The 24755-nt window shown below is 40.5% G+C and overlaps 1 protein-coding gene across 1 annotated transcript in view; it reads right to left on the bottom strand.

The window, feature by feature from the left end:
• The window catches only part of FLT1 (fms related receptor tyrosine kinase 1), an 85473-nt gene that overhangs the window by 39172 nt on the left and 21546 nt on the right, over positions 1-24755 (bottom strand). The window contains exons 2-3 of the mRNA XM_089685842.1: positions 8442-8535; positions 6506-6726 (exon numbers count right to left, since the gene is read on the bottom strand). Coding sequence (XP_089541968.1) covers positions 6506-6726; positions 8442-8535 — 315 coding nt within the window. The remainder of the gene's footprint in view (positions 1-6505; positions 6727-8441; positions 8536-24755) is intronic.

Here is a 24755-nt window from a genome sequence, read left to right on the forward strand (position 1 = left end):
GTAATAAGAAAGAGGAAACTCCAACATAAGCTATTCTATTTTAGTGACAAGTTAGATTTTTTTTATCAGTTAAAAAACCACATCAATTTCTTTAAGAACATCTTTCTAATGAGAGCATTGCTATAACTAATTACTGTACCTTTATAGCAAGTCTATCATGAGAAACATATGTAGGTTGCCATTGCTAACAAGCTTCTGAAAAGCCTAGCTGAGTGGCCAATATGCTGACCCATTGGCTTTAGTACTTTGAGTCTGGAACAAGCATTCAGATAAAGAACACTCCTAATCTATATACCTCCATTTCTTACAGAATGTTGGCTTCCCCTCTGTTGCCATAGCTAACAGGATGCTGCACAGCTGGAGCACAGAAAAATCTGAGGTCTGATATGATTTGTTATGATGAGGACTAGGATTTTTTTTTTTTCATTTAAAAAAGATCTCATCCCTAGTGATGACTTACATTTATGCATTGCAAGAACACACAATTTACCACAAGGTATGTTGGTATGTATTAGTGCATTGTGGTGCTATCCACAACACACTAAGTCAAAGCACATACATTGCAACACATGGAAATGAACCATAGCATGTTGCTACAAAAATGTTGATGTCCAATTTTTTGGAAGTTTTCGGGTATTAGAAGCCCACCAAATTCAATGGGCTGCCTTAATGCAATGTACGGTAACACGTGACATTATTATTATTATACAGTATTTATAAAGCGCCAACAGTTCACTCAGCGCTGTACATTACAATGGGAGCCAATACATGAGACAGTACAATAACCATACAATGTGATACACGAGGGGTTCAAGGGCCCTGCTCCTTAGAGCTTACAATCTAGGAGACATGACATGATGACAGGTGACATGATGCGCATTAATGTTAAGAGGCCCTTAAATTATATATTCACTTCAGAGCCTGTGTTAATTGTCCATCCAGTAGTGCCCGGGGTGGGATGAGGATCACATGCCTTTTCTCCGATTATTTTTATAAAAAGGGGGAATATTAAGATATAAATCATAGAAAATATTCCAACATGTTAGATAACCCTTTATGCCCATAACAATTGCTTCCAATTTTCCAATCCTTGAATAACCCACCTTCAGTTGATATATATGGTAGTCCAAAAAGTCACAGTAGGTGATTGAATATTCAACATGCAGCTATTCCAGTGGTTGATGAGTAATAGGTCACTTCATAAGTATCACAGACCTGACAGGTTCACAGCTTATGGCTTAATTTTCTGGCTCTGAATGTGTTCTTTAAAGGAAAATCCAGCTCAGAAATAAAGGGAAATATGTAGTATGAAATAGAACCATGGCAACCTTTTCATAATACTCTAATTCATCCTATTTTTGGGATGCTTAAGGACTTGTATAATGTAACAGGGAAACAGGGTTGTTGTTTTCCAGGACTGGTGGATGTGTGAAGAGGTCATTAGTTCTCTACTTTTAATCATCCTAGAGCTGATTACTGCCACTCCCCAAGGGACATATTCATTCATGTCAAGGGATTAACATAACAATTCCAAACTTTGCTAGTGCTGTACAGCAATTTCCTGTATTCTATCACAGATAACACTACAAGGTGCTCAACAAGCTGCCCCTCAGACATCATGTCACCATTCGCTGCAGCCAGTTCTTTTATGGACCTTAAACACGTAACTCAGTCAATGCTTTTCTCTGTTTACATCTTTAAGGGCAAGTTCTTCAAAGTCTAAATTAACTTTCAGTTTGAATAAGCTTAATACATTCCAGATACATCAAAACAAAAGTTATGAAAAGTTTTACAGCTTGTGTTCATTAGAAAGCTACTACAGCATGAGTATAAAGCCGGTTCCCTGCCAGCATTCTGTAGATAGGGGCCCTTGCTCCCTGTGTGGAAGCAGTGGTCTCTTTGCAGAGACCTAACATGTTTCCTGCTGAATTCGAACAAGAGCTCTCCAATCAGTGGGAGCATAAGATTTGTTCATTAGCCCTGGTTCACAAAGAATACGACTTTGAAATCATTTGACTTCCCTTCAAGTTGAACGATTTCAAAGTCACAGGTCAGTGTTATTTCAGGTGTGACTTGGCTAACATCTGTGCGACTTCATGCACAGATGTCTATGCACCTGAAATCGCAAAAAATAGTGCAGGAACCTTTTTCTCAAATCAGTGCTGCACCACAAAGACGGAGTTGCACCGATTTGAACGGTTCCATTGCTGACAATAGGGTGTGACTTGTCATGCAATTTGACAGTTCCATTCACACTGGTGTGAACCAGGGCTTAGACCTCTGCAGAAAGGCATAAAGAGAACTAATGTTCTTCTCTACAGCTACTTACAGGGGACAGGCTTTTCTCCTCAGGCTGTGGCTGCTTTAGAAAGAAAATGAACTGTAAGATATTGCACACCTTTTGTTTTGAGGCACTTGGAATGCATTTAGCTGATTTAAACTAAATTGATAATGAGGGGTTTTAAGAGATGTATAATGTATGTAATATATTCATTAAATGTGGCTACTGTAAATACCTATGTTTGCTTTAATATCAGTCTCTTGCAATTTCCTATACAGTAGCACCAGGTGTGATACAAGCATATGTGCCAGCAAGGAACATGCTGACAGGAGGAAAGAGCAGATCTGCTGCTCCTTCACTGCCCAATTACACTCTGGGGTTGAAGAGGTGACCTAGTTTATTGCTTAAAGTAGTGGAAGACCTATTTTGAATATGTGTATATCACCTACCCCAAAAACCCTCAAAAAGTCACGCTTTCTCCCCAGAAAGCAACACAGTATTATAACCTTTTTGAAAAATATATAAACAAATCCAAATAAATAAATATAAATAAAATCCAACCACTTAAATATAATAATAAAATTCAAAATAAAAAATAAAAAAATAATAAAAAAGTCCAATGCAAAGTGTCCCAAAATGTCCCAATATAACCAAAAATAGTGTCCAACAGAAATGGTGTCCAAAAATTGTCCAAATATCCAAATTTAATTCATCCAGTCAGAAGAAATTCCCTTCCATCCCGTAATACCTCGAAAAAAACAAATTCAAAAATCTAGTGCATTACCTTAATACATAATATATTCTCTCCATGCAAACACAAAAACACAAAAATGTGCAAACACTATATATGTGTATCTCTTCCGTGCACATGTGAATAAACTGTGACCACTCAGTGAAAACTGCAACACTGTGTTCCACCAGCACCAATAGTATTAGATACTATTACCCTCTGTATCCATATACCAGCATCCAAATGAGATCTTCCAAATGCTCCAATGAAAATATTCCAAGGTCCTCAAAAGACAAGAAGGGTCTCAAGGCTCATATTCAGGGTATAATAAAAAGATTTAATAAGAACTTACATTAAAATTTCATTATTTCGGCTTCCAACATGCTTCCTATGTGAGTCCTATCAAACAAATGCGATTTGCCATGTGTTGACAACCCACAAAATGGCCGCGGCGACACTTCCGGTCTGCGTGCGTGCGTCACTACGTCACACCCTTAACGCGTTTCGTCACTTCCGGACTTCGTCTGATTCGTTCGATTTATTTTGAATTTTATTATTATATTTAAGTGGTTGGATTTTATTTATATTTATTTATTTGGATTTGTTTATATATTTTTCAAAAAGGTTATAATATAGTGGAAGACCTAGTTTATTACTTAGAGTAGTGCTACGCTCATACATATATCCAATGAAGTGACTAACTTGAAACCAACCCTGCTACAAATGTTGTATCTGTTTATCTTCAGCCCTCTCTTCTATATAGCCTCCTAAAGCACACATTTTACACAGCATTTCTTAGCTCCAGAAGGCAAGGGGCAGACATCTGATGTCACTCATCACAGAACAGGGAGCTAATTGTGATCTGAGACCTGAGTGGAAGGAACAGATATAGCTCTCTACAAAGTCTCGTAGAAAAACAGGCACTGCTGAAATTGTCAATCACCTGCTGTGTGTCGGAGGGGAGCGGCATCTATTGAGATTGTCTGGTGTTGGCATAGAGGAGAGCAAGTGGGAGGAGAGAGCAAGCAGAAATCACACTTGATGCTTTAGCTCTATAGAACCTCTAGTAGGTAAAACAGCTTTCATATAGGTATTCCATCTGTTTATTTAGCAGTTTGTCTGCAGTTCAAATTTAAAGTAATTTTTATATGGCTTTACATTTTTACAAGCTTTTCTTCCATATAGTTGTTATTTTGTTTAAAATGAAGATGTAAAGATTTACCACAAGACATGGGGTAGATGAACAAATGACCAGTGATCGGTTTATCTCACTGCTGTTAAGAAATTATATAAGCCACACAGGGAGTGCATTATTTTCAATTTATTGGCCAAGTTATAGAGTTGAATCTTAGAAGAAACAGTAAAGTACAACCACTGTCCAGTGCTGCAAGGCAGAAAACAAACCAGCAAACATGGCTGCTTCTGACCTTCATATACTGTATAATACAAATTATACATACAAACATGGTAATAAAACAATACTACATTGATAAAATTATTTACATCAAGCTGATCTCTGATACTTTTGAATAAATAAAGCAGCTGAGCACACAATACATTCTCTTAAAGGGTCTCTCCTCTGTACCTATACTATTCCTTCTCTTTCTTATCTGTAAGTGTATGAGCTTTAGTAGCTATTGGTTATCTTTACCTACATTAAACAACAACTTTAGTCAAGACAAAATCTACAGTACGCATCAAAAATATAAAAGGTCAAAAATGATCAAAGTAATTCTAAGGTCACCTGTGTCGTGAAGAAAGTATATATCATACTAAACAACATTTCGTGTAATTAACACGTTAATAATTTCCTTTCCACACAAACACAGCCAAAAGACCTTGGGCTGCATCATTAATGCAGGAACCATTGGCGCCATCCAGCACAAAGTGAAGGAGAATCTGCATCCTTCCACTAAAACAGCCAAATTGTCAAAAGCCAATGTGTTTTTCCAGGAAAGTATTTTTATCTACTTATACCTTCCAGCCCATCACATTTTGAGCATGGAATTACAAGACATAAGCCATTGGGATATCATTTGACACACTTATCCTCCCCAGCTTACAGCTTCCTGATCCAAAGACACTATCGGTGGAGATGTCTGGCCCTCAGGAAGTTTGGAGTTCCAGAGGATGAAACAGGGAGGACAAAAGTTCAGCCAAGGACTGTAATTGAGCCACCAGTAGGCAAACAAGGAAACAATAGCTAGGGATTGAAGGAAACACACCTTAGAGTCCACAGTAAGGACTTTTTTTCAAGCAAAGGTCTTGGTTTACTAAAGTATGAAGTGAGGTGAGCAATACACATTGACCCGGGCTCACAATATTCTTTACCCTATGCCCAAGCAGCCGAAAACATTTTATTATCTTCCCAAATAACACACAAAATCTTAATAATACACAAAATCTTCTCACAAAAATAAATACTTAAATTTAATTAATTTGTTATAACCTGCAATGTGGAATATTTAATTAACACTCATAAATTAATCAATCTTATGCGCGAAATAAATTCAATCAACTCCCACACCTCAAATAGTGTGTATATTAACTCGTAACATAAAATCTTCCATATAACATATAATCCATAGTTCACTGTAAATAATCAGTAAAAGTCCTTAAGCCACTGTGAATCAAACATTCCTCCATCTTTCCAATTAATTCCACCTCCATGCTCAGTGCTTGAACAGCAAAAAGGATCACCAGATATATATGATCTCTTATTCCTAAGTAGGCCATAAATACCAGAAAATTAAAGTTCAGACACGTCTAACACATCTCCCCTAGCGTGCTCCACCTCTGTCTTGTAATTTGTTTTTCTGCCCATCCACATATCACATGCATTTAAAAACAAACAGCCTCCATAGCGTAATATTTTCAGAAAAAAAAACATTTAATAATTGCCAATAGCGTACTCACATAAAATCACTTGCATAATGCTCAAATTCCCAGTAATCATTCCCGGATCTGAAAGACCTGATACTTCTGGGTTCCTTTAGTGTCTGACCTCACATCTGCCTCAACGCATTTTGTCACAAGGACATCTTCAGGTTTGCTATTCCTGAGGAAGTCCTTGTGCCAAAACGCTTTGATTTGAGGCAGATGTGACATCAGATGGTAGGGAAACCCGGAAGTATCAGGTCTTTCAGAGGAAAAATTTACCAGGCATTTGAGCATACATTTACTATGCCCAAATCTATATAAAACTAATAAAATACATTTTGGCCTGAGTTTGACTTTAAGGAAGAGATTTACCAAAATTGGGGCACTCAAAATCTGGTGCAGCTTTGCTTCTAACTTCTAACTTTTAGCTTGTTCAATTAAACTTTGACAATAAAATCTGGAAGCGGATTAGATTCTATGCAGAGCTGCACCAGATTCTGCACTCTACAGCTTTAGTAAATCTCCCCCAGTGTGTTGACCTGAAATTACTTATTGCTGTTGATAACACCTGATATTTGCATTGACATAACACAACATAGTAAATTCAGCTTTACCTGTAACGTATATGTAGACATCAGATGTTCTCTTGGATAAGGTGAGGTGCTTGTATTGGCATCTATAGAATCCAGTGTCACTGATATGTGCTTTGTACAGAGTTAAATTCAATCGGCACAGGGAATTAGCACCTCCATGACACACGTTCTCCATCATATGGAACCTGTTACTTTCTTTCCTTGAGGCTGCTGGGAATTTCCAGGAAAGCATTTGATCACCACTGTGAAAAGCAAAGATAAGGATGTCACTGGGGTCTATCTGAACTGTACATTTATACCAATATTAATAACATCCAATTGTAAACTAAGATCAGTAGGAGCAGGTCAAACACATTTTTTGAACAAGCAGAGGAGGAGAATTAAAATTATATAGTCAGTAACTCCAGGTACAGTAATCTAAAACAACCAATCAGTATTTACCTTTCCATTATCAGATACACTTTATACATATTGGTTAATAGGGGCTACATTGTACATAGTTATTTATCCGAGCACAGAATTAAAAATAATCTGTAACTGTCTTCTGCTAACAGAGGGCAGAATGGATATGCAACCTATTAAAATTGGTGCCATAGCTTAGGCTCTTTAGGTATCAAACATTAAACGAGAATTAAAGTGAAGTGTCTTTAGATTGTGTCTTTAGTGCTAGTGCTGCTCCTTTACACACCACAATTCAAATATTGTCCTGTTGATTTGTCAATAATTTGGGTTTAGACGTGTCAGATGTCTGGTTTCCCTTTACATGTTGTGGTTCCATCTGCTAGCACACAGTGTTAACCTGGCGGCTGTTGCAAGGAACCACAATGCACAGACGGGGAACAGGCAACTGACACAAACTGTCAGATGTTGAAGATCCTTCAGCCAATTTATAGCTCTTAAGGAGAACAAAGATGGCAGGTGGTGAAACAGGTAAGAATTAACACCTTTCTTTTCAGGTAGCATTTTTTATATTTTAATGGTTTTTATTAATTTTAAGTTTAAACAGTATAAAACAGAGGCAACAAAACACGTCCACACAGGGGCTATCAATTGCATCAAAGCATAATAGAGAAAACAGTGCTCTAACTCCAACAAGGCAAAAGGTACGCCCACGCAGGGGCTAGCAATGGCACATAAGTTACAATAACATTAATGTAACTCTGACTGTAACACAGGTAGCATTTTTTAAATACATTTTAATATGGTATCAGAGTTGATTTAAATAGCAATAATTTTAATAAAGATATGTAAAGCTAAAGTTACAATGAGAAAATGTAACAAGTGTGATTTTCAGTTTCAAAACTGTAAATATAACCTTTTGTTATAATATATACATACATATATATATATATATATATATGTATGTATGTACACTCATTGGCCACTTTATTAGGTACACATCGCTATTACCGGGTTGGACCCCCTTTTGCCTTCAGAACTGCCTTAATTTTTCATGACATAGACTCAGCAAGGTATTGGAAACATTTTGGTCCATATTGACATGAGTTGCCTTTCTATAATCTCGAACCAGTCTGCCCATTCTCCTCTGACCTCAACAAGACATTTTCATCCACACAACTGCCTCTCACTGGATGTTTTCTCTTTTTTCAGACCATTCTCTGTAAACCCTAGAGATGGTTGTGTGCAAAAAGCCCAGTAGATCAGCAGTTTTTGAAATACTCAGACCAGCCCGTCTGGCACCAACAACCATGCCACATTCAAAGTCATGTAAATTTCCTTTCTTCCCCATTCTGATGCTCAGTTTGAACTTCAGCAAGTAATTTTCACCACGTCTAGATGCCTATGCATTGAGTTGCTGCCATTGGTTGGTGATTCATTGGATAGTAATTTGAGTTACCAAGCAACTGAACAGGTGTACCTAATAAAGTGGCCAGTGAGGGTATATTCACATTCAAGAAACATGTACATGTATGTGACCAAGCACAAGATTTCTTACCTGCATGAAAGGTGGATTGGCTGTCCTGCTTGTACAATCAGCTCTTTTGCTTTTACATTCAACACAGTTGCAATCTTGGAACCAGAGCTATGTCCTAGAGGATTAAAGAATAATTTATATGATTAAACTGAAGACTTGAGTGGCTCATAATTTATTGAAGGCTGACTATAATACTAAAAGTGGACTACTATGTGAATGTGACTTCATTAAAAGTGCAATAACATTTTAATTACTTTACAAACGCACGTTATAGATTTAAAGCCTAAGTGTGGTTAAAAGAAAAAAAATCAGCACTAGGGGCAGTACTTACATTCAATGAGAAGTGACCTTTGTGCTGGTCGCTTTTGCCTTAATTGAAATCTTCAGCCCTCTGCACCCCCCATACCCCCAAAGCAGTAATCCTCCAGTGATGCAGGGGTTAACAGAGCCAGTGGACCCGCCATAGACACTTGTCAAGAAGCTGAACTATAGCTTCCATCAATGAAAAGCACTCTATGAATGGAGGTGGCAGACCTTTCATTCATCCACCTGTCTTCCAGTCACAAAGCTCTTTTCATTTCAGGATCTTTAGCACAGTGTCTATGACCAGAGGAGGGAGGCAGAAAGGGAAGGCATAAGTGGATAAATACCTATGACAGGTCTATCAGATATATTAAAGCGGAGGTCCAACCAAAAGGGGAAGTTCTGGTTTAAAGACTGGTCCCCTGCTCCCCATTAAGGATTGGCACCTTTGGGGAGGTACCCACTCTCACTTCCGCTGCAATCGCCTAAGTGATCAGAAGCAGAAATTGTCCCTCCCCCCCTCTCTCCCTTTAGTCTTCTGGGACATGTGACAGGTCCTGGAAGACTACGGGACCATTCAGAAAGCGCAGCACTACTTCTGCATGCCCAGTGGGCACCTGGCTGTGGGGCCGCAAGCTATCATAACTGGGTGCCCACACACTGAAGATGCCAACGTCAGGAACACCGGTCAGCCGGTGAAGTGGGCTCGGGGGGAGGAAACCGTGGGATCGAGGGACAGGTAAGTGTCTGTTTTTTTAAAAGTCAGCAGCTACAGTTTTTGTAGCTGCTGACTTTTTTTTTTAGAGTGTGACTGGAACTCTGCTGTAACATATGGTATACGTTTTATGAGCAAAGTAATTACTTTTCCTTAACTACTGAATGTGCTTATACAGTATTAGGTACATAAACTGTACTGTTTTAATCTATATAACAAATACTACATAAAAACCTCAACATATTCCTCAAACTTCTCAGGATCCTAAGGCTATAATAAAGTTAATGTAATTTGTACTAAAGAAGCAAGCTGGCTGCTGTTGCTGAACTGCTGTCATGTTGCTCCAGTGGCTTCAGTACATTCAGAATAGTACAGAGCTTGGACATATTCAGTTGAGGATCCAAACCCACATGTGCGAGCCTGCCAGGAAGCTGTCACCTATACGGACCAACCATCTGCAACCAGGGAATTCCCACCCCACATATACAAGGGCATGAAAACATACTGTATAGCTGCAGGGTGGGGAAGGTCCCAGGTGCAGATGATGGGCCCATACAGGTGACAGCTTCTTGGCAGACTTGCATACGTGGGTTCAGATCTTAGTCTGAACATGGTTGTACTGTGATATATACATCAATCAGGGAGGTGATTCCTCCAATAATCTGCATGCATATTCCACCCCTATTATGTTTAGCTGATTAGCGGGCATGGAGGAGGAGGGAGGGAGTGGGCTGTCATTTACCACTGTGTACACCCTGTTCCAAATTATTATGCAAATGATATTTTTCTCATTTACCTAAATAATTGATGTAAATAACAGTCAGCATAATTCTCATGTTATCAACTATTAAGAGTACAATTCAAATTTTATTGAACAAACCTCCTAATGATAACAGGATTTTTGTTAAACATAAAAAACTTACAATGCACTGTTCCAAATTATTACGCACAGTAAGTTTCAAAACACTTTATAGGTTGTAAAGAACTGAAAATTGTCATTTGTTGTGTTTGCAGCATATTTACTGAAATCAAAAGCTATTTCAATCAAAATTTTAACAACATTTTAACTTTTTAAACATTTTAACAGGTCACGTTACATTTTAACATAGGACCGCTTATTTGATAGCAGCTTCACAACTCTTGCATCCATTGAACTTGTGAGTTTTTGGACAGTTTCTGCTTGAATTTGTTTGCAAGATGTCAGAATAGCCTCCCAGAGCTGCTGTTTGGATGTAAACTGCCTCCCACCCTCATAGATCTTTTGCTTGAGAATGCTCCAAAGGTTCTCAATAGGATTGAGGTCAGGGGAGGATGGAGGCCACACCATGACTTTCTCTCCTTTTATCCCCATATCAGTCATTGATGCAGAGGTATTCTTTGCAGCATGAGATGGTGCATTGTCATGCATGAAGATGATTTTATTACGGAATGCATAGTTCTTCCTTCTGTACCAGGGAAGAAAGTGGTCAGTCATAAACTCCACATACTTTGCAGAGGTCATCTTTACACCTTCGGGGACCCTAAAGGGGCCGACCAGCTCTGTTCCCATGATTCCGGCCCAAAACATGACTCCACCACCGCCTTGCTGACATCGCAGCCTTGTTGGAACAGGGTGGCCGTCCACCAACCATCCACTACTCTATCCATCTGGACCATCCAGGGTTGCACGGCACTCATCAGTGAACAGGACTGTTTGAAAATTAGTTTTCATGTATTTTTCTGCCCAATGCAGCCGTTTCTGCTTGTGAGCATTGGTTATTGGTGGCCGAATAGAAGGTTTATGCACAGTTGCAAGACTCTGGAGGACTCTACACCTTGACGTCCGTGGGACTCCAGAGGCACCAGCAGCTTCAAATATCTGTTTGCTGCTATGTAATGGTATTTTAGCAGCTGCTCTCTTGATCCGATGCATGGATCTGGCAGAAATCTTCCTCAATGTGCCTTTACCTGCACGAACCCATCTGTGCTCTGAATCAGCCACAAATCTCTTAATAGTGCGATGATCACGCTTAAGTTTTCGTGAAATATCTAATGTTTTCATACCTCGTCCAAGGCATTGAACTATTTCACTCTTTTTGGCAGCAGAGATCCTTTTTCTTCCCCATATTGCTTGAAAATGGTGCTCTGCTTAATAATGTGGAACACCCTCCTTTAGCAGTTTTTCCTTAAATTGGGCTCACCAGCCAATCTAATTATCACAGGTGTCCGAGATTGTTTTCAGTGATCAAAAGAGTCCTGACACACAATGCCATCCATGAGTTAAACTGAAAAACAAAATATTTCATCTTTGTGACGCTTAAATAGAATTTGCATAATAATTTGGAACATGGTGTATATGCACAAATGTCTCTTTAGCCACATGGGCTGCTCAGATGTGATAGGGAGAAAATGTTCAGCATGGAAACTCACTAAAAACTGAGCATGTGCAGTAGGAGATACCAACACTGCTCTGCAAAATCTCCAGCTGCACTGAGAACACGGACAGAAGTGGGAGATAGAGAACAGCAGGTTCAACCAGGTTTTTTGCAGAATACAGAAAATGAACCCGGTAGTGACTGAGGGAGCATGTTATACAGCATTTATTCATAGTTTTTTATGATGTGGGTTTAGTGGCACTTTAACTCCCCATTTCTTCCAGTTCACCCAATATGACTAAGGCCCATAGATGATTATTATTTTTTTTTTAAAGCCTTAATTCCCCCATCCACACACTCAATGTGGATGGGGGAATCCACCCACAGTGCCTTTGTATTCTGACAATGGGTAGACTTCCTCACTGTCAGAAATACACTGATCGGTGCTATAGCCAGCGGCGCTGATCGAGTGGCAAACATCTAACTGGGCAGTTGTACAGAAGCCATTCAGTAGATCAACTTCTGTACAACCACCCTGTCCATACATGGATATAAATTTCGATCCATCTATGGCTGGCTTTACAAACCCTCGAACTGACCCTTCCTGACTCCTGCTGCTTGCCTGTGTGTATGTAAGACTATGAAAACAGCCTTGTTCTGTATAGAGGACAACAAGACAAGAAGGATTACTGAAGTTATTAGTGAAAAGTGAGCATGGACAAATACCCAATGCCTTGCCTGTAACTTTGATTAATAAGGATGATGGGAATCCGCCTCCAACACCCTGTGACTTACTATGAGTGATGATGACACCATGCAGCAGTGAGCCCAAGTGTTCAACTACTGTGTTCCTGTCATCTGAAATATTCGAATAATAATGTAATATGCTGTACAATGACATTTAAAGGGTTAACTCACCTTTACCAAACAACTGCCTATGCTGGTAAGGGGCATCTATAGGTAAAAGACAGTTTGTCTAAAGTTGAATAGGTGTAGGCATTTACGTACCTCCCAAAGTATGGCAGAAAAACTCCCAGAGGTGCCCCCCCTTCCTGCCTTGTTCCCAGGTCATTGCTAAGAATCTCCCAGCCATTATGCAGGGGGGGGGGATGAGAGTGCTCATGCGCACTGGTTTGATTGGAGTAAAAGTTTGCTTCTGTGATGGTGGAGGTGACCAGTAAGTGCTGGAAGCTTCTCAGAAATGTCCAATGAACTAGGCAAGATGGAGTCACCATCTCATGGAGGTTTTTGCCCAGGTTTTGAGAGGTACGTAAATGGCTTACACCTGGAGGAAGAGAATTTTTCAACTTTAGTCCTACAGAGGCAGTTTTTTTGGTTACGGTAAAATAACCCTTTAAAGTGGCCTGCTCGCAGTCCTCTACTGAATGCACACGCACAGCTCATCATGCTTTACTGACACACTCCAGCTGTGCCAGAATGACTGAATCCTGTGTGCCTGTGCAGGATGACATCATTCCACCATCACCACCAAAAACCTAGCACCCATAAGTAGCTAGATGACAGCTTCCGGCAAGAGATGTGGCTGCTGTTTTGCTGGAAGGTGGAAGTGAGTATTTGTGAGTTTTTAGTTCCACTTTAAAAAATAAATATATTTCAGGACTATTCTCACTTTTTCATAATGGGACTGTACATTTATTACATTCAGCGAGCCTTAGTTTTAGTCTTCTGCAATTCAGACAACAAAAGATTTATGAGAATCTATCATCACGAAAAAAGCTGTCATGTAGCTTTTCAATATTTAAAGTAACATGTTTCTGTCAGTCCAGCAACTGAGTTAATATTACAATGAAATACGAAATTTACTTTTGGCTATGCAGAATCTGTATCTATAGTGTCTAGGTGCGGAACAGTCTCCAAAAAGTACATGCTGCTTGTTAAAAATAAAATAATAGGCACTACCAGGGATTATTTTGCTGATTACTTAGCAATGAGAATCTGAATTAAAAACATACAACACATTCTATTGTCTTGGTGTACCCTGCAACAGTGATCTTTCTTGAGATATGACCAGATCTGATCGGTTACTTCCCTTTTCTCACAATTATCTAATTGGTTGCCATGGGCAATAATCCTAATTTTGAGTTTTATAAGCAAGTGCGGTATAATACTCCACTGGATCCGTTCGGATGACTCATACAGCGTGTAGTGATGCAGCACAATACAAATGTATAATTGTTCATTAGAAAAGAGATTAGTAGGGAACTTTGTCCACCTGTTATGCAGCCTTGTCAAGATCAAAGTGCCCACAAAGCCTAATACTTGCTAAATGAAAACAACATGAGTGGATTTGCTGAGCGGCATGGAACAATGCTCACATGAATGCAATGTGCTCAGAACATCTGGAACACTGGAGTGTGCTGAGCTAGAAACACGTGCCACAACACACCGACAACACACCAGCAGTCACATGGTGCTGGCACATTGGATCATTTCTGCTTTCCAAAAAAAAAGGACCACCAGTGTGTTTACAAATGTTTCCCAAAAAACACAACTTTTATATTTTCTTATGAAACAAATTCAGATAACAAGTATAACCAGTGAGTGAATTGTAGTACAGTTTGGTATCCAGTGTTCCTGTTATTCCAGGTGTCTTTCATGCTGCACCCATATGGCCATTGAAATAACTAGGACAATGTATCCCGAATGATGCCTACATGGATGGGTCACCCAATGCAATGTAGTCCCTGACAAACACTAAGTACACCCATTTGGTTCAGTACACCCCTTCTAGACCAGTGGTTGGTGGGTATATGATAAGTGTTGAAAGCAAGCCAAGTGCTCCTTTTTGAAAACCAAGTGCTCCTATTTGAAGCCAAGTGTTCCTTTTTGAACCCCCTTCCTCCAACCAAGCTTTGTTTGATCCAAAATTTAGAAAGTTTCTTTAGTGAAAGTTGATATAATATCTTATAAACTTCATGCAAGGGTTCAAGACAGCATGGAATTTCCTGTTGCATGATTGTGCACTGTGCAGTCCCTCCCATGCCTGAAGATGTTGTATAAACCAGGAAACACATCAATTGCAGGTGTAGAATTATGCTGTCCAAACACGACTCAAATTTTGGCCAATCAAATTAAAAATTTGAGCTGTGGTTGGAACTGTCGGCATCACCTGGCTCCACAAACGTCATTCTGAAAATCAAAGTAGAGTGGCAGGAAATTCAAGGCCTGAGAGTGACCGCATCCAATTAGATGCAGTCATTGCTCAGGTATTTTGACTGCCACAGGAGCAGCAGCTGCCAGAATACAAGAGTCAATGGGAGTGTACAAGAGAAATCTTAACGCACATGGCAAGCCTTAGAAGGTACAGTAAGGACATACGAGCAGCCATAAGGATAAAGCTGCATGGTTAGGCAGGTGCAAAAGATAAATGCCAGGATGGAATATAAGATCACACAGTATGTAGGTTGACTTGTTCCCCTTAAGTGAATCTGAACTCAAGAATAAAAATGTAATATATCCCAGCCTTTTATTCCTTAGATGGGATGGCTGAATTAGATTCCTTTTTTGGGCTTTTTTGCTTTATTTTAACCTGGCAGTAACACAAATCTTGTCCTAGCGTGACAACGCTCACACACAATACAGTACCTAATTTCACTGTCAACAAGCTACAGACCCCCCTCTTTCTCTTCTTTTTCATAACATGGGGAGGTGTTGTGTAGTCATAGGCAGTGGGCACAGGAAGTTACAAGCTGACTAGATGTCTGGCAGGATCAACAGGTTTTTTTTAAACTTACTGAACAGATAGCACAAAAAGCTTTACAGTAGTTCTAAAGGCATGTTTTTTCTTACCTTAATGCATTCTCTGCATTAAGGTAAAAAACACCTTTCAATATCAGCCCCCCAAGACTGTGTGGGGTTTATTTACTAAAGCTGGAGAGTCCAAAATCAGACTCCCTTCTGCATAGAAACCAATCAGCTTCCAGGTTTCATTGCCAAAGCTTCATTGAACAAGCTGAGGTTAGAACAGGGGTGGGCAAACTTTTTGACTTGAGGGCCGCAATGGGTTCATATATTGGACCCAGGGGCCGGACCAAGAGTAGATGAATGATGTGTGTGTGAATTAATATAAATTAAATTAAAATTTGTAACATTTCATCCCCCATAGTACTATTCCCCCCAAGTAGTAAGCCAAGTCCCCCCTGTGTCAATTTACTTACCTTTGCTCCGCGCGTTCCTCTCGCCGTGTTCCCCCGCTGTTCCGGTCTTCAGGGCGGACTGTGAGAGGAGCCTAGCTCCCCTCACGTTCGTCACGCTGCCCCGCCTACACACATCCTGACAGCCAATCACTGGCTATCAGGATGTGAGTGGCAGCGACACTGGCCAATCATTGCATTTGAGCACGCTGAATGATGCAAATGTTTGCCTGCCCTGGCTGTGTTTTTTTGTATCACGCTCCGCGGGCCGGATTAAAAGGTCCGCCGGGCCGTATACGGCCCGCGGGCCGTAGTTTGCCCATTCCTGGGTTAGAAGCTGATTGGTTTCTATGCAGAAGGGAGTCTGATTTTGGACTCTCCAGCTGTAGTAAATAAACCCCTGTGTGTCTATGGACGTACAAAACCCAGCTCGGGAGCACACCCACATGATTGCCCCCATAGCACATGCTTGCTATGGGGGCACTCAGAAAAGAAGAGGAGCGGAAGCAACGGTGGGGACACCAGAAGAGGAGGTAAGGGACCACTCCACAGAGCAGGTAATGGTAACATGGTTATTATTGTAAAAAAACAAAAATGTGCCTTTACAGTTGCTTTAAATTGTGTATATAACAGACCCAAAGGGAGCAAATGAGTTCAGTGTTTGGTTTTTACATATTCTTGAATCACAATTCTTTTTTTACATATACTTGAAGCACAAAGCTAGTGAGGCAGCACTGGAGTCATTAGTTCAATCCTAAGCAGGACACTATGTGCATGGAGTTTGCATGTTCTTCCTGTGCTTGTGTAGGTTTCCTCCTACAATCCAAAACATATTGGTAGGCTAATTGACTCCTGTCTAAATTGGCCCTAGTATGTAAAATAGGGACCTTAGGTTGTAAGCTCCTTGAGGACAGGAACTGGTCTGAATATACTGTACTGTGCTATTTAACAAAACCAGAATAATAATAATAATAGCTTTCAAACTAAAAACATACTTATATACATTATGATGTTTTAGAAATATTACAAATTTATGGGATTAATATTCCCACGAATCTCAGTGAATTTGGTTAGTCCTTAATATTTTTCTAATCTGCATGGGGAGGTAAAGCAGAACAAAAGGCGCAGATACTCACCTCTTCTCTAATAGTCTGATGGCCACAAGGTTCCTTGATGGTGCCAGCATCTTCTCCATTGCTTCTTCCTGAAGTCTTTGGTCATCTTGGTTGGCCTGCATGCACAGGAGTTGGTCATCCCAGAACTCCCAGAAATGTAAACTGAGCTGCACATTCGCAGTTGGTGTACATTGTAGAGAGGACTGCAATCTCTCAAGTAGGTTTATTTTGTTTCAGAAGAGGCATTGCATGTCTCTTCTGCTATAATAGCCTGTCTGCTTGGAAGATTTTTAAATTGGACTTTAGTTTCCTCTTTAACTATACCAACCGATCAGTATTCAATTCCCTGAATCTTGGAAGATGACTTTTGATTGGTTGCCGAGGGTTACTGCACTTTGTGAATCATCAATGCTTTCTACGCTGCCTTACTGAAGAATCCCAAAAGCTGCACAAACATTGTAACACAGCACATTCCAGATTGTTGGAAACCTTCCCAAACTATTGTAAAAATATGTTGTCCGTAACAAGAGTATGAGAACGTTCCCAGGAATCTTTGTCAGTAAGAGAAAAAAAAAGCCACATAGCTGCTTACACACAAGCTTAACAATGAGAATTCCAAAAATAGCAGTGGAAGTCTAGAAAACTAGAAGACTAAAAACCTCGAGAGGGAGAAGGAGTGAATGGACAGCACCGACTATTGCTTTACAGCACATGCAAATGCTCCATTCCATTGTCTAATCTACTCTATGCTAGGAAGAGGGTCCTGACTGGTTGTAGCAATGCACAATGTTAGGGCTTGTTTACATAAGTATTTCCCTCTGAAGAGTGATCAGCAATCAATTGCTTTTCAGAGGGTATTTGACAGGTGGGTGGGAAGCAAAGCATTTGGTTGTTTCCTCACCACCTTATTTGACCCTCAAAAGCCCACACTCCTGTGCTTCAGGACGGTTGCAGCGCACCCCCTTTTCATTTGGATGAACTGTCCAGTGAACATGGCAGGGGTAACACTCTTGTCACAGTGCGAAGCAAAGCACTGCAGTGTAAGGGGGCAGTATTCAACCCTCTCTGGCTGCCTTTGCAGCTTAAGAGGGGGAAGTAAAAACACGACTCAACTGCCTGTTTTTAACCGCCCTCAACCGAAAATGTAAACTTATCCTTATTGTCTTGTATTTCTTTTTGCAGCATCTTACTAAAGGTTTTGCTAATAATAGCCAAACATAGCGCTTGCTTCTTTTCCCTGCAGAGACAAAGCTGTATCTTGGGTACTGTTAGCATCAGTGTCATATGTAGTCTAATTCCAATCAATGAATCCCAGGGTCACTCATTTCTTATTTATCACCATTATCACTGTCAATCATGATCATTATGGGAAAATACTAATACAGGGTGTGGGAGGGGGCAGAGGGGTAACTTGTAAATAAAATCCCCCTTAGACATATTCATTAAAAAGTTTCTGAACCTCCAATCTATCATCAGTGGAACATATACCTGTACTCCAGGAAAACAGCTAAATACAAAGGTAATATACAAAGTGTTTCCACCCTTCCAGTTTGGAGATTTACACAGCTCTGCAACAATGCAATGCTCTGTCTGGCAGGGCATGCGACCTGATTTTTCTCTGCAGTAGTTAAGTGACACTTAGAGGTCTCGTACTTTTCCAAGCCTGTGATTGGACAATGGATAGAGAAGCAGCACACTGATAAGCTCATCTCTCTCACTCTTTTCCTCATATCAGCCTGCTCATTGCACTGTAGCACAGCCGACTGGCTCCTTGTGCTTCTTCTTCCTCTCCTAGTCTGAGCTGTGCTGTACAGTGTACTGCAAAAGGCTGGTACCAAGTCAAATTCACATTGTTTGCACTTAAAGGATAAGTCCACCTTTTGGAACATGTTACATGTTCCGCCCCCCCCATTTTTAGGGTGGAACATGTAACAGGTTCCCATAGCCACAGCAGCCACCGCCCACCGCCCCCCGACAGATGGTACGGGGAGAAGTCTCCCTGTACTATCTTTCAAATTTGAAAACAGCGTGGCTGTGTGGGGCTCCCCCATACAGCCGCATAATTCATTCACAGAATGAATAAATGAACTGCAAGTCCTGACAGCCTTAGCGGCTGACATGTCTGTAGGAGACCTGCATGGCATCAGTGATCTACTGATCGCTGGTGAAATGCTTTACAGGCTCCTGCAGGCAAAAATAATAAATGCACATTTTTTACCTGCAAAAAAATGTGCATTTATTATTTTTGTCTAAAAGGTGAACTTATCCTTTAAGGATGTATCAATACAGAGCAGCATTAACATCTGCCTAGACTTCAGCTTTAACTGCAATGCTGGCCATATACCTGAAAATTTGCAGGCAACAGAGTAATGCAGGCCATAGACGGGTCGTTTATCGGCCAAATTTTCATCTGAACGAAAAATCAGCCAATATTCACACCGTTAGTGGGGCAATGCTGTTGGCCGTTTTTTGTGGATCTCCTCGTTTCTTTTTATTGGTCATGCTGGAAAATCCACGAAAAATGGCAGTTTTTCGTAAGCATTGGTGGCAGCATCCATGGCAGCAACGACCGATTTTTCGTTTATCGGCCGATAATTCGGCCGAGAAACGGCCCGTCTGTGGCCAGCCTAATTTAGTACTGGATGCGAACAGATAAAAAAGGTGTGTTAGACAAATAAGCTAACATACCCCATGTATTGCTTAGAACAGAACTTCACAAATACTCCTGCTCCAACAATCCAATGTCATTGAGGTCCCTTGTAATAACTAACAGTTTATCCCTGACTTCTTCTGGGCCGTCTGCTTTAATAATGTCTCTCATTTAAAGTGACTTACCATACAGCATGTGGACAGGTCTTTCTACTGCCTGTTTATGGAGCCAGAATTTGAGTTTTGCTTTGTTGCAATATTGCTGGCTCTGACACTTGCTGGAGCTTATTGTTGGGGTTATCATTGTTGGCCCTGACACCTGCTGGAAGTCATTTTTGGGGTTATCATTGCTGGCCTTGACACCTGCTGGAGGTTAATGTTGAGGGTTATTATTGCTGGCTCTGGCAATTGCTGGAGGTTATTGTTGGGGGTCATCATTGCTGGCCCTGACACCTGTTGGAGGTTATTGTTGGGGGTTACCATTGCTGGCCCTGACACCTGCTGGAGGTTATTGTTGGGGGTTACCATTGCTGGCCATGACACCTGCTGGAGGTTATTGTTGGGGGTTACCATTGCTGGCCCTGACACCTGCTGGAGGCTATTGTTGGGGGTTACCATTGCTGGCCATGACACCTGCTGGAGGTTATTGTTGGGGGTTACCATTGCTGGCCCTGACACCTGCTGGAGGTTATTGTTGGGGGTTATCAATGTTGGCCCTGACACCTGCTGGAGGTTATTGTTGTGGGTTATCATTGCTGGCCCTGACACCTGCTGGAGGTTATTGTTGGAGATTATTATTGCTGGCCCTGACACCTGCTGGAGGTTATTGTTGGGGGTTACCATTGCTGGCCCTGACACCTGCTGGAGGTTATTGTTGGGGGTTACCATTGCTGGCCATGACACCTGCTGGAGGTTATTGTTGGGGGTTACCATTGCTGGCCATGACACCTGCTGGAGGTTATTGTTGGGGGTTACCATTGCTGGCCCTGACACCTGCTGAAGGTTATTGTTGGGGGTTACCATTGCTGGCCATGACACCTGCTGGAGGTTATTGTTGGGGGTTACCATTGCTGGCCCTGACACCTGCTGAAGGTTATTGTTGGGGGTTACTATTGCTGGCCATGACACCTGCTGGAGGTTATTGTTGGGGGTTATCATTGCTGGCCCTGACACCTGCTGAAGGTTATTGTTGGGGGTTACCATTGCTGGCCCTGACACCTGCTGGAGGTTATTGTCGGGGGTTACCATTGCTGGCCCTGACACCTGCTGAAGGTTATTGTTGGGGGTTACCATTGCTGGCCCTGACACCTGCTGGAGGTTATTGTTGGGGGTTACCATTGTTGGCCCTGACACCTGCTGAAGGTTATTGTTGGTGGTTACCATTGCTGGCCCTGACACCTGCTGGAGGTTATTGTTGGGGGTCATCATTGCTGGTCCTGAAACCTGCTGGGGGTTATTATTGCTTGCCACAATGCAGCTCATTTTACTCCCACAATCTCTCCAGTGTCCTGTATTGCAAGTTGGAAAAGTGGCACATTACAAGCAATACACCGTTAGGCTACACTTACTTTTTTGTTGTATCCACCTTATGGCTACACCTACATTTTGGCCATATCCACAGGTGTGCAGATAGTGGGATGCTACACACGTGGCATTAACACCTCACACGTTTTCTCTAGGCACCACCACAGTACCCCCAAAAAAAAATTGTCTGGAGTTGCCGCTGTCTGCAGACCACTCTAACCACATGCTGACATAGATTAGCACCAGGAAAGGAAAATTACAGTATTAGTATTTGATACAATTTACTGTTTTCTAGCTCCTGTTGGTAGGATGACAGTATATTCATCTTATCCAATGAGATAACACCCCCATTCCATACCCTTTAAATTGCATACAACAATGGCTACTTCCTCATTCCAATTTTACTATGGTATTGCCAGGTAGGATGACATTAAAAAGTGTACATTATATTGCATGAAATCACAGTTTCTACAGGCCATTCATTGTCTTAACATTCCATGACAGGTTCACATGTCCTTCAGACATCCAATCAGATCAAGACAAAAGGTCTGCTTGAATCATATGCAGTAACTAAACCAGTGGATCACTGGCATATCATTGGATCACTTGTTATGCAGATACAATATCATTCCTGTATTTCTTACAACAAGAAAGCACGTAACTGAAAAACACATGGTCAAAGCTTGCAATATCCAAGATTATCAGATGTTGTTGAGAATTTATACCATATACTGTATGTCTATTAATTTGCTATGACATAGTCAGCCTAAACTATGCAGAATTCACCAAAGAACAAAGTGTAAGTTCTCCCAATATCAGTATTTTTATGTGAAATATAGTAAATGACAAGAACCATAAATATTATTCTAAACTATAAAAACAGTTATTTCCTGATTTTAGGACACATCATTTTTTTTTCAAATTCTACTTGTGTCCGATAGACTGCTGGCATAACAAACATGGTGAGGGAAATCGATAGTAGCTATGATACTCCAAACTTGTCACTTTCACTGTACCGTGAGCTCCTATCAGGTGCAAGCCAAGGAGGGCATCCCCTCTTGTCAAGTAGAAATGAACGGGCCACACACTAATGCTGCCACCAACGTAAAATCATCTTTAATATAATAAGTAGATGATTCACGGCATAAATGATAGTCTCACCTGTCCACCTCCAGCTCCAACACACTTTACCCCACTCATGTCTCTATGATTAAGCCTTAAGTGGGGTGAAATGTGTTGGAGTGGGAGGTGTACAAGTGAGACTATATGTTGTGAATACTCCTTTTATTATATTAAAGCATGTTTTACATCAGTGGCTGCATCAGGGTGACTCATTCATTTCTACTTGACAAGAAATATGGTGAGAGGAATTAAAAAAGACATTGAACAAGCACCAATTCTTGTTTTTTTTATATCTTTATGTGAAATCCATTATTGTGTATTTTCCCCCATTTTGTTTTTTTATTGAATGAAAAATAAAGGCAATTGAACAAAAAAAAAGAATAAATTTCTATATGGCTGCTTAATTATTGCTTCCAACAACAAATTAATAAAAGTGGTCCATGCCAATTTGTTAATTTGCAAGCACCACAATTTTGGTGCAGATCTGAAGTTATGTTCACTACAGTATTTATACTCTGGTAATGGTGCATATTTTAGAACTGCTTTTAATTTAGAACATAAGAACATGTGTCTTTTCATGCACATGATCAGACAGTTATAGAAGAAGTTGCAAAGCACTTTGACATGCTAGTTTAGCACTTACCAATGGTTTAATGTGCATTTTAATATTAATAAAATTTTAATATTTAATAAACAACACTATCACATTATAGTATAGAAGCTTGTTACAGAGATGGCAATTGAAACCAGTAATAAATACTGAATTTTTCCTATGAGGTGGTATTTATGATGGTATATACTGACCTGTTTTAATCTGAAGGTCAGTAAAATGTGGTAAGTGCTTCTGTCTTATGATGGAAGGTGTTGAGAAATGATTGAAGGTAGTTTGGATTAGTGTGGATTCACACATGTGCATTGCGAATTGAAGCTTCACTTTCACATCTAATTGACAAAGAAGTTGTTCAGTGGTTTCGGTCAGGTTTAGATCAGGATCAGGTCAGGTTTAGATCAGGATCAGGTCAGGGTTAGATCAGGATCAGGAGAGAAAACCATCCTGAAATCGTGTTCACAAACTCATGGCATATGTGATTCACAAGCGGTTCCCATAGAAATCAATGAGCCTGTAATCTGCACCTGAACTGGACCACACTGCTCAGAAATCGGACAGTACTCTTTTTCAAACTGCACTGCCATGCACCAGACGTATGTGACCAGGCACAAAATGAAGCAATGTTATTTCACACGTCATGCGGATTGGATGTTGTTCAAACTGCACTTCCAGTGCACCAGACAAATGTGAACAAGCACCAAATGAAGCAATGTTATTTCACACGTCATGCGGATTGGATGTGGTTCAAACCACATCCAATCTGCTTATATGTGAACCGCCTAAGAAAGATGTTTTGATTTTGAATCACATTATTTTTATATTAATTTTACTATTTAATATTATTTAAAATATTTATTTGGTAACTATCTTGGCATTTATTGTTGTAAGTGGTACTGTATATGTATTTAATTCAATTGCAATGTTTTTGCGTCAGACAGATTTAACTAGTCTTAGCTAGGCAGAGTGCAGCACTACCAAGCAGGAAGGAAAGGGTACAAATGTAATGGGAAAATATTGCTGCCTCCTTGTACACTTGTATTTATATACATACACTACATTTTTAATGTCTTAAACCAGAACTTTGCCTTTAACCCCTTCCTGCCAATACCTTCTGACCCTTGACGTTCTAAGCGCCGGGAGGCAGAGGCATGCTTTCTGATCATGTGACTGCCGTGATTGGCTTTCACACAATCAGAAAGCTCCTGATCACAAGAAAACAACGGGAGCTTTCCATTACCAGCCGGTAACTGCCTGCACACACTCTCAGCACAGCTTTGTTTACATTTTATGATGCATATATGTGGCCTCTCCGCATTAACACCCACCCTCTGTGAGGTCACATATATGCGTATGAACGGAGGGAAGAGGTTAAAACAGAAAATTGCAGGGTATTTTTTTCAACGTCCAGGTACAACGTATCTTCTGCAATAAAAGTGTATCATTTGCCTGTTTGTAAACTTTCTTTAGAGTGTTCACTAAACTGTGCACGGGCAGCTTGGTGTATATTCTTGGCAAGTCTTTGTGCCAAGGTGAATTAACTTCCATGTGCATGCGCATAAGTTACATCATCCTGGGCTGGCCAATCAAGATTTCTGAAGCAGAGGTCGGTATTGAGTAGTTTAGTTTCACTTTAACACACAAAGATAACATAATTCATATCAGGGCGATCACTTTCAAAACATAAAGAAATAGTATCTTCAGCTGATAAGAGCTTCCACATTCCATGCAGTACATACAAGCATGCTTGCTAATGAGCTGTAACTGTCCTCATCCCACTGACTGGGATCAC

Source organism: Staurois parvus, unplaced genomic scaffold (assembly GCF_062004578.1).
Source record: "Staurois parvus isolate SC_StPar_1 unplaced genomic scaffold, SC_StPar_1.0 ptg000387l, whole genome shotgun sequence".
Lineage (NCBI taxonomy): Eukaryota > Metazoa > Chordata > Amphibia > Anura > Ranidae > Staurois > Staurois parvus.